This window comes from Heteronotia binoei, chromosome 16 (genome assembly GCF_032191835.1).
Source record: "Heteronotia binoei isolate CCM8104 ecotype False Entrance Well chromosome 16, APGP_CSIRO_Hbin_v1, whole genome shotgun sequence".
Classification (NCBI taxonomy): Eukaryota; Metazoa; Chordata; class Lepidosauria; order Squamata; family Gekkonidae; genus Heteronotia; species Heteronotia binoei.
The window spans coordinates 27,492,081-27,505,786 of record NC_083238.1 but is presented as its reverse complement, the minus strand read 5'-3'; the positions used below and the strand labels follow the sequence as shown (position 1 = coordinate 27,505,786).

Below are 13,706 nucleotides of genomic sequence, written 5' to 3'. Positions count from 1 at the left end.
TGCCATTCCATTAGAGTAGAGCCGTGGCTCAGTGGTAGAGTATTTTCTTTGCATATAGAAGGTCCCAGGTTCAATCCTCAGCATCACCAGTTTAAAACATATGGTAGAAGACAATGTAAAAGACCTCTGCCTAAGACCCTGGTGACCCACTTCTACTCAAAGCAGATGATATTGATCTTGATAAGTGAATGGGTTGAGTCTATTATAAGGTGGTTTCAGGTTCATTCAGAGATAGGAAAGACAGAATCCGTAAATGTCATGAGGATAACTAGTTCTGCCGCATAACATTTCCGAGTGGAACAGCTCACTCTGCCAAATATTGCCTTGAGAGTGATTCTAAGTAAGCAAAGTTCTACAATAAAAAGCTTCATCATGTTTAATTTCTTAGCTAAGTATTACCAAGATTTCCAATGTAGATTAATTTACGTAGATTCTATTGCAGCACTTCACACTAACAAGCCCCATTGCCTATTATGAATACAGAGCTCAGTCCTTGCAATGCCTATTTTCTGGAATGATTTGAACATCTCTAAAATCTGACAATGCAGATCAAGATCCAAGAGGCCATTAAAACAGTTAAGTAGTGTAGTCAGTAAACAGTGTGAATGTGCATTTACACTTTATGAAGAAAGCATCCTAAATTTTAAGTAGCTTAGTACTAATTATAGCTTTCTCTGATCTTGGACTAAAATTATGTTTTAAGACTAATGTGATTTTAAACCTTTGTATAATTATATGAATATGTTGTTAGCCGCCCTGAGCCCGCTTCGGCGGGGATATAAATGAAATTTATTTATTATTATTATATTTAAACATGAAGCACTCACGTGCACGATCCATTACTGCATTTATCCATACACTGCATTCATAGTTATATATTTGCGAGGTTATTAAAAAAAATTCAGGTTGTAATTGCACTGGATTTGTTCATCCTGATCCAGAGCTGCAGGGAAGGTTGTTGTCCATACAGACTCATTGGACTGTCAGAAGACTCTGGACACATGCAAAAATCCAGCCCCTTTACCGAAAGCCTTTTTAAAAAAAAAAAAAATTGGATATGTAACAGTAAATCTACATATGTCTCTCCAAACCCAGGTGATTGCAACCCTGCTTGCAGTGTGGGTTTTTGATCACTATGCAACAGTCCTCTATGCAAGAATGCACCTAGAAAAGTTGTGTCGTGTGGTTGGATACAATGCTGGTAGCGTCGCATTTTTAGGTCCTAGGATCATTTTGAACTTCTGGTGCCTTCACACTCTATGTTCCATGTTCAGAAGTCAGTTACTAGGTTGCATGCATCTTGTTTTGCTGTGCTCCGCCCTGCCTTCCTGTTTCTCAGTGCTCTGCTCCCATCATCCAGCTTTTTATTGCAACACGGAAGAATGAAGGATTCTATCTTGAGGCAAAGAGTAAGACTTGATAGCTTTTGAGATACATATAGCTCTGTGATGAAGATATTAACATAAAGGTGTGTGTCCAGACACCTGTGGACTTCATAGCACAGGAGTTCCTCACTTTCCTCCTCCTTCTGTAGCCCATTGAGACCATAGAGGTGTTTTAACAAACAGCACTGGGGCAGGGAATATCAGCAGAAATTCTGCAATCAAAAATGGTATTGTCAGCAGAACTGCATGTTTGGATAAATACCAATGAGTTTGCAATGGACAGAACGTTGCACATGGTCACACATGAAGTTGATTTATATGGAATCAGACCACCAGCCCATCAGCAGCTTTCCAGGGTCTCAGGAAGAATTCTTTCACATCATCTACAGCCTGGTCCTTTTAGCTGGCAGTTCCAGGGATTGAACCAAGGAACTTCTGAATGCCAACTAGAGTCTCTTCCAATGAGCTACATCCCTTACATTCCTCTAACATCATGCAGGGGGATGATATTGTTCTCAGCATTTTAATAACAATACGAAATAAAACAGAAATGTGAAAATGTCCAATAAATACACAAAACGATTAAAGTATGTAAAACATACTCCATCAACTCTGCGATCTGTATTAGGCTAATAAACATAATTTATTCATCATTATTTCAACTCAGTTCATACCAAAAACAGCTTCTAGTTTCAAACCATGTTTTGTTTTTCCTTTTTAACAGGTGTCTTTGGTTAGCTTAACAGCTAACGCACTGGGTTATTCAGAACTGGGTGCCATTAAGTCCCTCCGGACACTGAGGGCGTTGAGACCTTTACGAGCTTTGTCGAGATTTGAAGGGATGAGGGTAAGATGAAATGGGGGGGAGCTGTTTGCAAAGAACATGCATGCCTAAATATCAGGAATGTTCCATGCATGTTAAATCAGGAATGATTAATCCATGCAGAAGTGCCGCCCTTTCATTCTCTTGCATATTTCTCAGTAACAGATAAGCAAAAGCTTCATTAGCTATCCTGAACCCTTTGTTCAGCTTTGTGCAATGCATTAGCTGGAAGCATTTATATTACTTTACTTTCTAGCCAATTTGAGGAGTTTTGTTTGTAAATGTATTAAACCTAATCAGATTTGCTGCTAGTGATCTAAAGGTGAGTTGATTTTTTGTGTGACTTCCCCCATCAATGAAATATTTCTATTTCATGACCTGGTTTACATCACATCAGTGTTTAGAATGGTGTGCTGCTCTCATAAATTCAAATCTGTATGTTCCTATTTAACTTAATGGGGCAACCATACTCCTGCTGAAACTAATACTTACGCTAACACATGCTTCAGTTTAGGTTTCCCTTCAATAGGTCAAATGTGATTATTATAACATGGTTCCAGAAGGGAGTGTGTCTCAGTTTTTGTCACTGAACTGCTTACGCGTAACTGACACAAGAAACATTATGAAACACACATGTAGCCAATTCAATAACCTTCAACACTGGTGTGGCCTTGACTTAATTTGACTAAATCTGTTGAAATGGTTAATTAATCAGACCATACAATGGATTCTTTTTTTTCTCACATGACTAAAAAACATCAATCCAGTTAAGATTATTCCAGCAAAACCCCAGCATTATCTACACAAATCATGCAATATTATATGTTTGCTTTCTGAAATAACTCAAGATCACTGCTTAATTGCTATCTTTAAAAAGTTGCTTACACTATATCCCTGTTTTCTTCTCGTCCTTAAAGCTAATGGGTTAGCTTGTGACAATACTGGTCACAAGAAAGAAAAAAAAACTTCTGAAGACTGTTTGTCTTTGAAGCCATTAGCTCCAAAGTTGGAACAATTAGTTTGCTCTCTGTATACAGATCTATCCAAATTGCATGTGATTCAAACCTGTTATTCTGAGAGAATGCTTTTCTTGCCACTTCATGGAAACATAAGAGGAAACAGCTTCTGAAGAATATTAAAAAGAATCTTATCTAATGAGATCAACCTCACGTCTTGCTGTCTAAAATAGTGCTTAGATGTAAAGCCATCAACAGTACCCTGAAATGAAATTCAGATGATGAGAGCTCAGTTCCTCGAATTGTATCCATCAGGTTGCATTATCTTTTCTTCAAAATTTGGAAGAAGAAATATTGTAAATTGAAACTGACTCAGTACATGAATTTCAGGTGCATCTAACCACCCCTTAATTTCAACAAATCCCTTTAAACGAGAAATTCATGAATTGAGAAGTCAGCAGTGGAATAGGGTAAGAGCTGGTCAATCGCTGTAGTGTTCACAAACATCCATTCAGTTTTTTGACTGACTGTTTGGTTTCTCCATACTTCTCCATACTTCTTTTTATTTACTATTCATGAACATTCTTGCAAATGTGTTTTTGTTGGCACAAATGTTTGGGGAACTGTTGTTCTTTGTACTCCGTCCTAAATAACCTTCAAGAAAAGCAATGATGCTTAATGTTCATGTAATATGAGTACCAAGAATATGCCATTCTGAACAAAAAGATAACTTTGATAAACATCTGGTTCATATAAGAAAAAAAAGATTAGACTTGGTTTCATTTTATTCCCATTCACAAGCAATTTCCATTGCAATTTTTCTCGTTAATGCTATTTAGAAGGAACCAAGGTATCATATGTACACAACGTATTTGCCATTTCCTATCCATTCCCCTGCCCCTGCTTAAAAGATTTATCTCATTGAGCCAAGGAGCCAAAGAAATAACATCTGACGATCTGAAAACACAAATCCAACGGCAAACAGATTAAGTGTATAAAGTGTGCAAATGACTTACACAGAATTCCCACCCACCCCCCCCCCAAGCACTTGGCCTGAATTTAGAAACTGTGCACATTCACAGAAATCAATGTTTGTTAATGAATGATTTGTGAACAGGAAAAAAGAACTCCTAGGAAACTTCATAAAACTCGAGACTCTGCAATCCTAAATAAAGTCACACCATTTTAAGCCCTTTAACTGCAGTGGACTTAGGAGGGTGTCACTCTGCTTAGGATCACACTATGAAACAGTTCATATTTCAGCAGCCACACTCCGTGGAGAAAAAGACAAAGGCATGGTGAGTAGAACTTCCCTGCTTCCTCATTTTGCTGCAGCCCACTGAGCTCCCTTCCCCCCAAATATTGTTTCTGGGGTATAGTAGCCCCTTAAGAACAGCACAAAGGCCAAAGTTAAAGTCTGCAGTAGAAGGAAAAAATCAACAGAAATTACCACCCCCTCTTCCATAAATGGAAATTCCATTATAAAAACTGTGTGGTTGAATACATGCCATTGACAGGATTGGGCTGCTGCCAAGGAAATAAGTAATGCAAACAATTAATTACTCCCTTGCTTTCTTTACGGGCGGCAATTGTTCAATGACATAGACATCACAGAACTATGGTTCAGCTAGTCCTTTAGGATATGTCACATACTTTGTAACTTGAAATCATATTTATCTGGTTCATATAAGGAAAAAAAAAGATTAGACTTGGTTTCATTTTATCCCCATTCACAAGCGACTTTTTTATTCCGGGGAAATAAAGTGGGGACCCAAAAGCTCCTTCCAAATGAACTTTTGGGGTCTTCATTCCCAGTATAATATCGTCTTTTCTCCCCATGCAGTGAATTTGATCTATGGACTTTGATTCCCTAGCAATCTAGAACTCAGCAGGTTTGGAAGTCATTGGACCAGTAGTAATGCCACAAATCATGTTTCCTGCCTCAGGCTTCTACCTCTGAACTTTGGCTAACTTCCAGCTTTTTAACTGAGAAGTCACATTCTCTGAAAGATACTTCTCAGTAACAAAAGATATTAATGAATTAAGAAAATGACCAACACTTAAATCCTCATGAACAAGGCCATTATTTATCCTGAAAATATCAGCCAATTAATCAGCCATTCAAGATGAAAGGAAATTGTGGTCTAGCATCAACAATCTGTTTTTAGCATCATTTAAAAACATATCTGGTTTTGTTTAGTTACAATGGGACATATGAAACTCTCACTTTTTCATGCAGTTACACTAGGTTCTGACCTGTCATTCCTAAGAGCGTTTCAGTGTTCACATATTTGCGTTCTTCTATTTAATATATGAAGCTTTAAATTAACTTCATATTATTTTTGTGTTCCAAAAACTGGTAATATTAGTCGTACGCAGAAGTCAGCCACAAGACCTAAGGACAATGTAAGTCTATGAAATATAATTCGACTGTTTTATTGGTCACAATAGCCCCATAGGAGCAGGGAGAAAAATGATCAAGACAGTAAAAGGATACAAGTTTGTTGTGTTATCCTGAGAACTTACTGAATCTCTTGAAGGGGAAATTTGAACAATTCTAACTCCACATAGGTGCTGGAAGGCAAAGTAAGCTCCTGCTTTCGTTTGAAATTAAATCTCTATCATGGACTGAGAGTTATATTCTGATCTTAGTGCATGTAGATATGTGTTTATACCTACTTGCAAAATAAGATTTTAATATAGCTATTGCTTCCTATATGTCTTTTGAATACTCCCTGTAATGCAATGCCTCTTGCAGCAGTGGCAAACATGTATGTTGTCATAAACGTAGAAAAATGACTTATCCATTTGCTTTGCTAAATTTAGAGGATTAATTTCTGTAGCAATAAAGCATGTGTTTATGTGTAAACTCACTGGAAGACAGCATGTCACGCCGTGCTTGATATGTTTCGATTAGAGCAGCAAAGCAGAAAAGGAGGATTTTTTTAAAAAAAAGACTCCACCTTGCACTTTCCGTTTTGCATGTCTTATGCACATTTCTGGCTGATTGCTTTCAAGTTTTATCATATTTCAAATTTCCAGTCCAGTTTCCAGGGAGGCAACTTTAACAAGAAATTGGGTATTCTGAACATTGTGTATGCTCTAGCAGATTTTTAAAAATGCCTCTTTTATTGAAGCAGCAACAACTCCATTTGCAATTGGCAGCATCAAAAAGCTCTTTCAGTTTTTTATAGCTCCAATTAACACATTCTCTTACGTTGGTAATCTGTTCTTATGGACCATCATCCTATGTAGTGGTTTTATTTCTCTGCTTTGGTTCCCTTGACAATTTTGCAAAAACCGAACATGTAAGGAAGAGAAGGGATTTACTTGAATTTTACAGTCAATGGCTTGGATCCAGGCTAGTGCTTCCACAGGTGTAAGGATTTCACCTGCAGAGCATGATTTCCTGCCATCCCCACTCCAACAGTAGCCCCAAATGAGGGGGCATTTCAGGGTACTGCAAAGGGGGGAGGCAATAAGATCACCTTCCACTGGTAGAAATCCTTGTGCCCATGGAAATGCTAGTCTGCATCCAAGCCAACGTGCTCAGTCCAAATTCCTCCTTTGATGAGTGGAGGGGCACTTCTGCTTGCAACACCAGGGAAGCAATGGCTACCAGTTCTCCCCTTTGAATTGCAGATCCCCACACTGTCTCTCATGGTATTTCTTAGGGTCCCCCAAGCCCTAAAGAGTAATGTTTTGCAAGCTTAAAGGACTGCAGTGGAAAGGGAGTAGTGGGAAAATCCTGGTTCTTCGGACGTGATGTTCCTATAGGAAACATTTCTGTTCCATTATCCTGTTTAGAGAGCAAAAGAGAAAAGAGATTTAATTTTCTCAAGGAAGTTTTTAAGCACACATTTCTTATGTTTTGTCTCATCAGTGAGGCAGATTCTCTCTTATCCTATATAAAAAAAAATTGAGAAAATGTGAATAACCAGCACACAAACTACCAATAGAAACTCCTTTCACACAACAATATTATTTCAAAATTCTGGCATAACTATCTTAACATGTCAAGTCTTCAACCAAATGTTGTATCCCTTGTGTTTAAGGGCTCTTTTTGTTTAAGGCACTTTTTATTTTGACGTCATAAGCGTTTTAGATACGGTTGTCACTTGATTAACAAAACCTTAGTTCACTAATCATATGAGATTTAATTGGTCAATCAATTAATTAAATCTTTGTTCACTGATGTACGAGTAAAAGGGTGTTTCTGAGGACAAAAACAGTTGTCCTTTTTGCTTAGATGATGTACACACCACAGTAGACACCATCTCAGAAGAGATTACATCTTTGTGTGTGAAAGAGTTAGTTTCTTCAGAGAAGATGCCTGTTCCCACCATAGATTTGTAAATACTTTAATTCAAGATAACTAATGGAATTTAAAAAAAAAAACAGTCCTGCTGCCCAGTTAATAAATAATAAAAAAATTCTAAGTAATTAAATGAATGAATCAAATATTTCTACTAGGGTTTCCGCCAGTCTGAGGACATGGTGGGGAAGCTGCAGAGCCGGCATGATGACATCACTTCTGGAGAAAAACTGACAGTGACACTGTGTAGCTCTAGGAATTGCTGGAAACTCAATGGCAAAGCCATAGACTTTCCAACAATCCCTAGAGTTCTGGGGAAACCCAGAAGTGACTCTAGGAATTGTTGGAAAGTAACGGTGCCCATGCCACCATCACTATTGGGTTTTTTCAAATCCCTTTTGCCCCTTGAAGAGGCACAGGGCAATGGGAGCTTGCAGTGGAGGGATCCACCTTCTCAACCAGAGAAATTGTAAGCCTAACTGTAGTATTAAGACCAAAGGAAAATTCAGGTACAAGACTGCTCAAGGTTTCATGAATTCTTTGTTTCTAATGGCGTGAGTGCACACTCTGAAAAACGTGCTTTCAGTCCACTTTCAACTGGATTTTACTATGTTCCATGGCAAAATCCACTTGCAGTCACGAAAGAGCGGATTGAAAGTGCACTATTTAGCATGTGTATAAGAGCAGCCATCCTCTTTCAGATGAATGATCCATCCAGTCAAACATCCTGTTTTATAGAGTGGACAACCAGATGCACCCCCAAAGCCCTACAAGCAGGGCATGGAAGCCAAAGCCCTCTCCTGATTTTGGCCCCAGACGTGAGAGGGTTACTGGCCTCTGAATGTGGAGATGCACTTGGTCATCATTAACCATTGATATAACTGTTCTCTCTGTATTTATCAAATACCCTTTCTAAAGCCAGCTATCTCCTGAGATGGGAAAAGTCTCAACCTAGGGGTGTAAAATTCATTTGTTATGAGGGCTGGATCTGACATAAATGAGACCTTGTTAGGCCAGGCCATGTAGGGTTGGGGTGAGCCATGTTGGGACAGGCCATGTGTGTACCTATTTAAGATTAGGTAGCAGAGATATAGACTTTATAAAGGACACAGACAAACACAGTTAAATATATTTTTAAAAAAACTTAAAACATGCTTAAAACATTACCACTTGGTCTTAGTGTTTTCTTTGTATTTCTCCCAGGGGATCCAGGGAACTGGGCAAAGGAGGTTGTGGCTTTTTCCTTCCTTCACCAGGGGACTGCGGGGGACGAGCCTCAGCTGATAGAAGGAAGAGAGGCTTGGCTCAGTTGCTCTGCTGTGTGATTGAGAGAGCCTGGAAAAACAAGCTATGCCTCCCCCCTTTCCTCCCCAAGGGAGGAGCCTCAGCCATTGAAGAAAATAGAGGTTATGCTCTGTAGCTCCTGTGCAACTGAGCAAGCTTGGCAAAGAAAGCTGTGATGCAGAAGAAAGCAAGAGAGAGGGAGAAGGAATCAGATGACAGCCAGTTGCTCGGGTGCCTGATAGGAATCCTCCAGAGGCCTGATTCAGCCCCTGGGCTGCATGTTTGACACTCCTGGTCGCAACCTAATCAAGTTACCCAGCCCAAGTATCTCTGAGGAACAGAGGGATCTCAATACCAGCCATGCTTTCAGCTTGAACCCAAAACTGGTTTTGAGTGGTTTCTTCTGTAAAGCAGAGTTAAATTCAAACTTAAATATCTCAGTTCCTTTGAACCTGAACTGGACCAAAGCTCTTAAGTACAAATTGTAACCAGTTCAAAAGAATTGGTCCACTAGTCAAGCACAGAGGATATTCTTTTGGGAAGGTTGATGAGGGCCAGTGTTCCCTCTAAGCTGAGTTAGCATGAGCTAGCTCACAGATTTTTAGCCTCCAACTCACACATTTATGTCTTAGCTCAGGAAGGATGACCCCAGAGCACACTAATTTATGCAGTAGCTCACAGTGTTAATTCCAGTAGCTCGCAACGTTAATGCCAGTAGCTCACAAAGTTGAATTTTTGCTGACAAGACTCCGCAGCTTACAGGGAACACGAGGGCTCCTCTCATTTCCAGCTATATTTGAAGACATTTTATTTCCCAGCAAGCCACCTGGAATTAAGAGAAAAAGAAGTAGGAGAGATTTCTAGGTATGGCCTTGGAGTAGTAGTCTTCCAGATGCTCAGACAGAGGCTTGCCCATGTAGAAGTTGCTGTCCAGCAACAGACATCAAGAGTGGCAGATTCTTGGATTGGGTAGGCAGCTGCAGCTGGCAACTTGTTGAAGAGAAATCTGGGGGCAGGTTTAACCACAGAGTTTTGGACAAATCCTAGAGTGTTGCCCCAGTGCAAGGACATAACTTCTGCTTTTCCACAAGAGATGACATTATGTGTTGCTGCAACACTGGCAATCCTCCTTCATCTTTCCCCTGCTGACCTGTGAAGCAGTGGCAAGAAACGGGGAGGGGGGATGTCAGAGTTCCTGCTCCACAAACTGAGGGTAGTATCTAAGTTGGGGGGTGCCAAGAAGTGGAAAAAAACAATAGAGTCCTGAGGCACTGAGGATAGGGCAGATGCTATTGACAAGGGGAGACAGAAGGAGAGGGGAGGATGTGCAGTTGAATGCTGAGGTAAGATTGTGCTTAGCTGACTAAATAACTACTTTTTTTACTTTGGCCAGGGCACCCCAGCAGGCTCATAGCCATGAGGGCACTGCCCCTAACTTCCAGGGGCCCCTCTGGGATGCAGCCTGCTTTTTTGAAACCAGTTTAAAGTGTGTGAACCCAGTTAAGTGAACCACTTTTTAGTGTCATAATCAGAACTGAACCAAAAATAAACCCAAACTTTTAATGGCTCAACTCCTGCCCTCAGTGTACCAACCATTATCATCAACTGATTCTACCATAACGTACTACCATTACCTGATCCTAATCTTTCCCACTTGAATCACACAAAAGAATCATTCATCCTTAAGTGCTAAGCTGTATAAGCTGACCATGATAGCTCAGGGTAGCCTGATCCCATGTGTGTGTGTTATACACACACACACACACTCCTCCACAGGCTAGGAAAGGATAGGAGTGGTAGTCAAAAAGAGCCTACCTCAGCTCCATGAAGGTTTCAAAGAGCTGATATCAAACCTTTTCACCTTAAATGGCAGAGTATGATTCAAAGAGTCTTCTAACACAAAAAAAGTTTCAAAGGGTAGCCATATTGGTCTGCAGCAGAACAATATGAATCAAAAGCTTTTGTGAGTCAAAGCTCACTTCACTGAGCACAAATAGGAATGAAGATTGATCAGGTGGGAGTGAAGTGAGAAGAACAACTGCGTTGAATCAGGACACCATGGCACTATTAAAAAAGAGTTCCTAACAAAAAAGAAGTTTCCAACAGAGTGGTTTAACACATGCAATTCACTGCCACAGGAGGTGGTGGCAGCTACAAGAGGAAATTGGATAAACATATGGAGCAGAGGTCCATCAGTAGCTATTAGCCATCAGGTATAGATGGAACTCTGTCTAGGGCAAGTGATGCTCTGTATTTTGGGGGCTTGTGGTGTGGAGGCAACAGTGGGAGGGCTTCTAGTGTCCTGGCCCCGCTGGTGGACCTCCTGATGGCACCTGGTTTTTTGGCCACTGTGTGAAAGAGTCTTGGATTGGATGGGCCACTGGCCTGGTCCAACATGGCTCCTCTTATGTTCTTATGAAACTCACTTTACAAAATGGAGGTACCTCCTCAGGGTGATCTCAGGGATGCTATATCTAGTTTGCTCCATAGAGTCCAATCCTAAACAGGTCTACTCCTTCTCAAGTCTATATTAGAGCTCATCTGCAGAAAAGCATCCTTAGGATTACACTATAACACAGCTATCCCACTGGAATTTGTCTGTCATTACAGGCTCTTTCCCTTTCCCCATCAAACTGTTGATCAGTAGGATTTATTTTTTTTCCATGCAGTTCTGGATATTTTGTGCTGTGCTGGATCAGAGTCTTAAGATTTAATGCAAAACATTCCATTCCATTCTGAAATATTCCTGCCAATATTCACCCTGCTAAATACTGCAGCAACTCTAAGGCGTAAATTTTGTTTTCCTTGGTAAAATTTCTTCTCCCTTAACTAGCCGTCAATAAACTTCCAAAAAGAGCTGTAATAGTTTAAAAATCAGGGTGACATCTTACTTTATTCAAATCATTCAGTAACATTTTTGTTTAAATGTTTTTTGAACCTTCACCTAACCCCCTTCCCTATACTGACTTATGATTTTCTTCATTTTTTTTATTTTCTTTAAAAACGTTTAAATGAAAGGGGATCAATTTCCTTAAGAATGGCTGGAGCTTGAAATAAACTATGTGATTATTCAGATAAGCACATATTGCAAAACTGTCTTGCTTCCTTATGCAAAGAAATTAATCTTTGTAATAATAATGCATGATTACATGTAGTACTCAAAAAGTACTAACTCTTAAATCATTCCCTGAATGAAATATGTGATATCTGTGTTGGTAGTTTTCAAGAAAAGATGCAAGTCATTTTAGTTGATAAGCAACCATTTAATTTTTATTATTTTGATTTTCCATACTAGTATTTAATGTGTGTCTCTTTTCTTACAGAGATCAACTGCCTTCATGTTACTGTTATAAGGTTTTGGTTTGTTTTTCCTTCTTTTTTGTAGTTTGGTTTTTTTCTTTAGATTTTTTTTTATGTTTTTCCCATCTTTGTTGTCCTGTTTGAATATGTGATAGTATTAAAATGTAACACACTGTGTCTCTGTTGCAATCAAAATTGTGATTAACAGATTTAGACTAGGTATGCGTTGTTGCAACAGAGCAATCGTTTGACTGTTATTTGTATTCTTACACTGTTTTCTTTCCCTCCTATATTTGTGCACTAGGTGGTTGTGAATGCCCTTTTAGGAGCAATTCCATCCATCATGAACGTGCTTCTCGTTTGTCTTATATTCTGGCTAATTTTCAGTATCATGGGCGTAAATCTGTTTGCTGGCAAGTTCTACTACTGTGTTAATACCACAACTGAGGAAAGGTTCCCTGTTGATCAAGTCAACAATTGGAGTCAGTGTCAAAGTCTTATAGAAAGAAATGAAACAGCCCGATGGAAAAACGTGAAAGTTAACTTTGATAATGTAGGATTTGGGTATCTTTCTTTACTGCAAGTAGTAAGTTAATCCCTTTTACATACTACTACTTTTTTGAGTGTATAGTTAAAAAAATGAGTTCAGTATTTTTGTTGCTTACATTCGGAGCCTTTGCTGATTTACTGGGAAGCAAGTCAAACTAGATTTGACAGGATGCATTCAAGTAACTATGTGATTGTTTTCTTAGACCTGATTTAAACCAAAGCACCAAAAGTTACCCTTCTCTGTTTCTTTAGATTCTTTAGCAGCAATACTATGGACTCTCCAGCAATCTAAATTGCTTGACTGGTGGAAGCTAAGGATTTCTGCTGCTTACACATAAATATTTCCCTGGCAGCCATCTTACCAGTATTAAAGCTGTTGTGCATGTTACAGTGACCACATATAGTATCGATATTCAGGGTACACATGATTTTATCTTCTACAAGCTTTAAGTAATTATTATATTACATTCAACATGTGAATGGCTGAACCCGGGGCTTTTTTTGTAGAAAAAGCCCAGCAGGAACTCATTTGCATATTAGGCCACACCCCCTGATGCCAAATTAGCTGGAACTGCATTCCTGTGCATTACTGCTAAAAAAAAAAAAAAAGCCCTGACTGAACCCATTATTAAATCCCACATGTATTCAGGTACTGGTCCACACTTTTACTTTAAAACTGAAAACACACTGAATGTTTTACAACAAATGAATGTGCATACAAGCAGAACATAGATACATTCATTGCCATGTGAGTACAGGGCTTAAATAGTTTACTGTACAATGTATTCTGTACTGTACAAAGTATATGTTTGCACTTCTTGTGCCCTGGGTCCATCAGACATCTTGAGAGCCAGTTTGGTGTGGAGAGCCAGTGTGGTGTAGTGGTTAAGTGTGCGGACTCTTATCTGGGAGAACCGGGTTTGATTCCCCACACCTCCACTTGCACCTGCTTGCATGGCCTTGGGTCAGCCATAGCTCTGGTAGGAGTTGTCCTTGAAAGGGCAGCTGCTGTGAGAGCCCTATCAGCCCCACCCACCTCACAGGGTGTCTGTTGTGGGGGAGGAAGGTAAAGGAGATTGTGAGCCACTCTGAGA

At 39.5% G+C, this 13,706-nt stretch overlaps 1 protein-coding gene across 6 annotated transcripts in view; it reads left to right on the top strand.

The window, feature by feature from the left end:
- Positions 1–13,706, top strand: part of LOC132585169 (sodium channel protein type 1 subunit alpha) — a 148,922-nt gene that overhangs the window by 124,561 nt on the left and 10,655 nt on the right. For all 6 annotated transcript variants that reach the window (XM_060256958.1, XM_060256953.1, XM_060256956.1 and 3 more), the window contains 2 exons: positions 2,110–2,232; positions 12,368–12,649. In XM_060256958.1, coding sequence (XP_060112941.1) covers positions 2,110–2,232; positions 12,368–12,649 — 405 coding nt within the window. The remainder of the gene's footprint in view (positions 1–2,109; positions 2,233–12,367; positions 12,650–13,706) is intronic.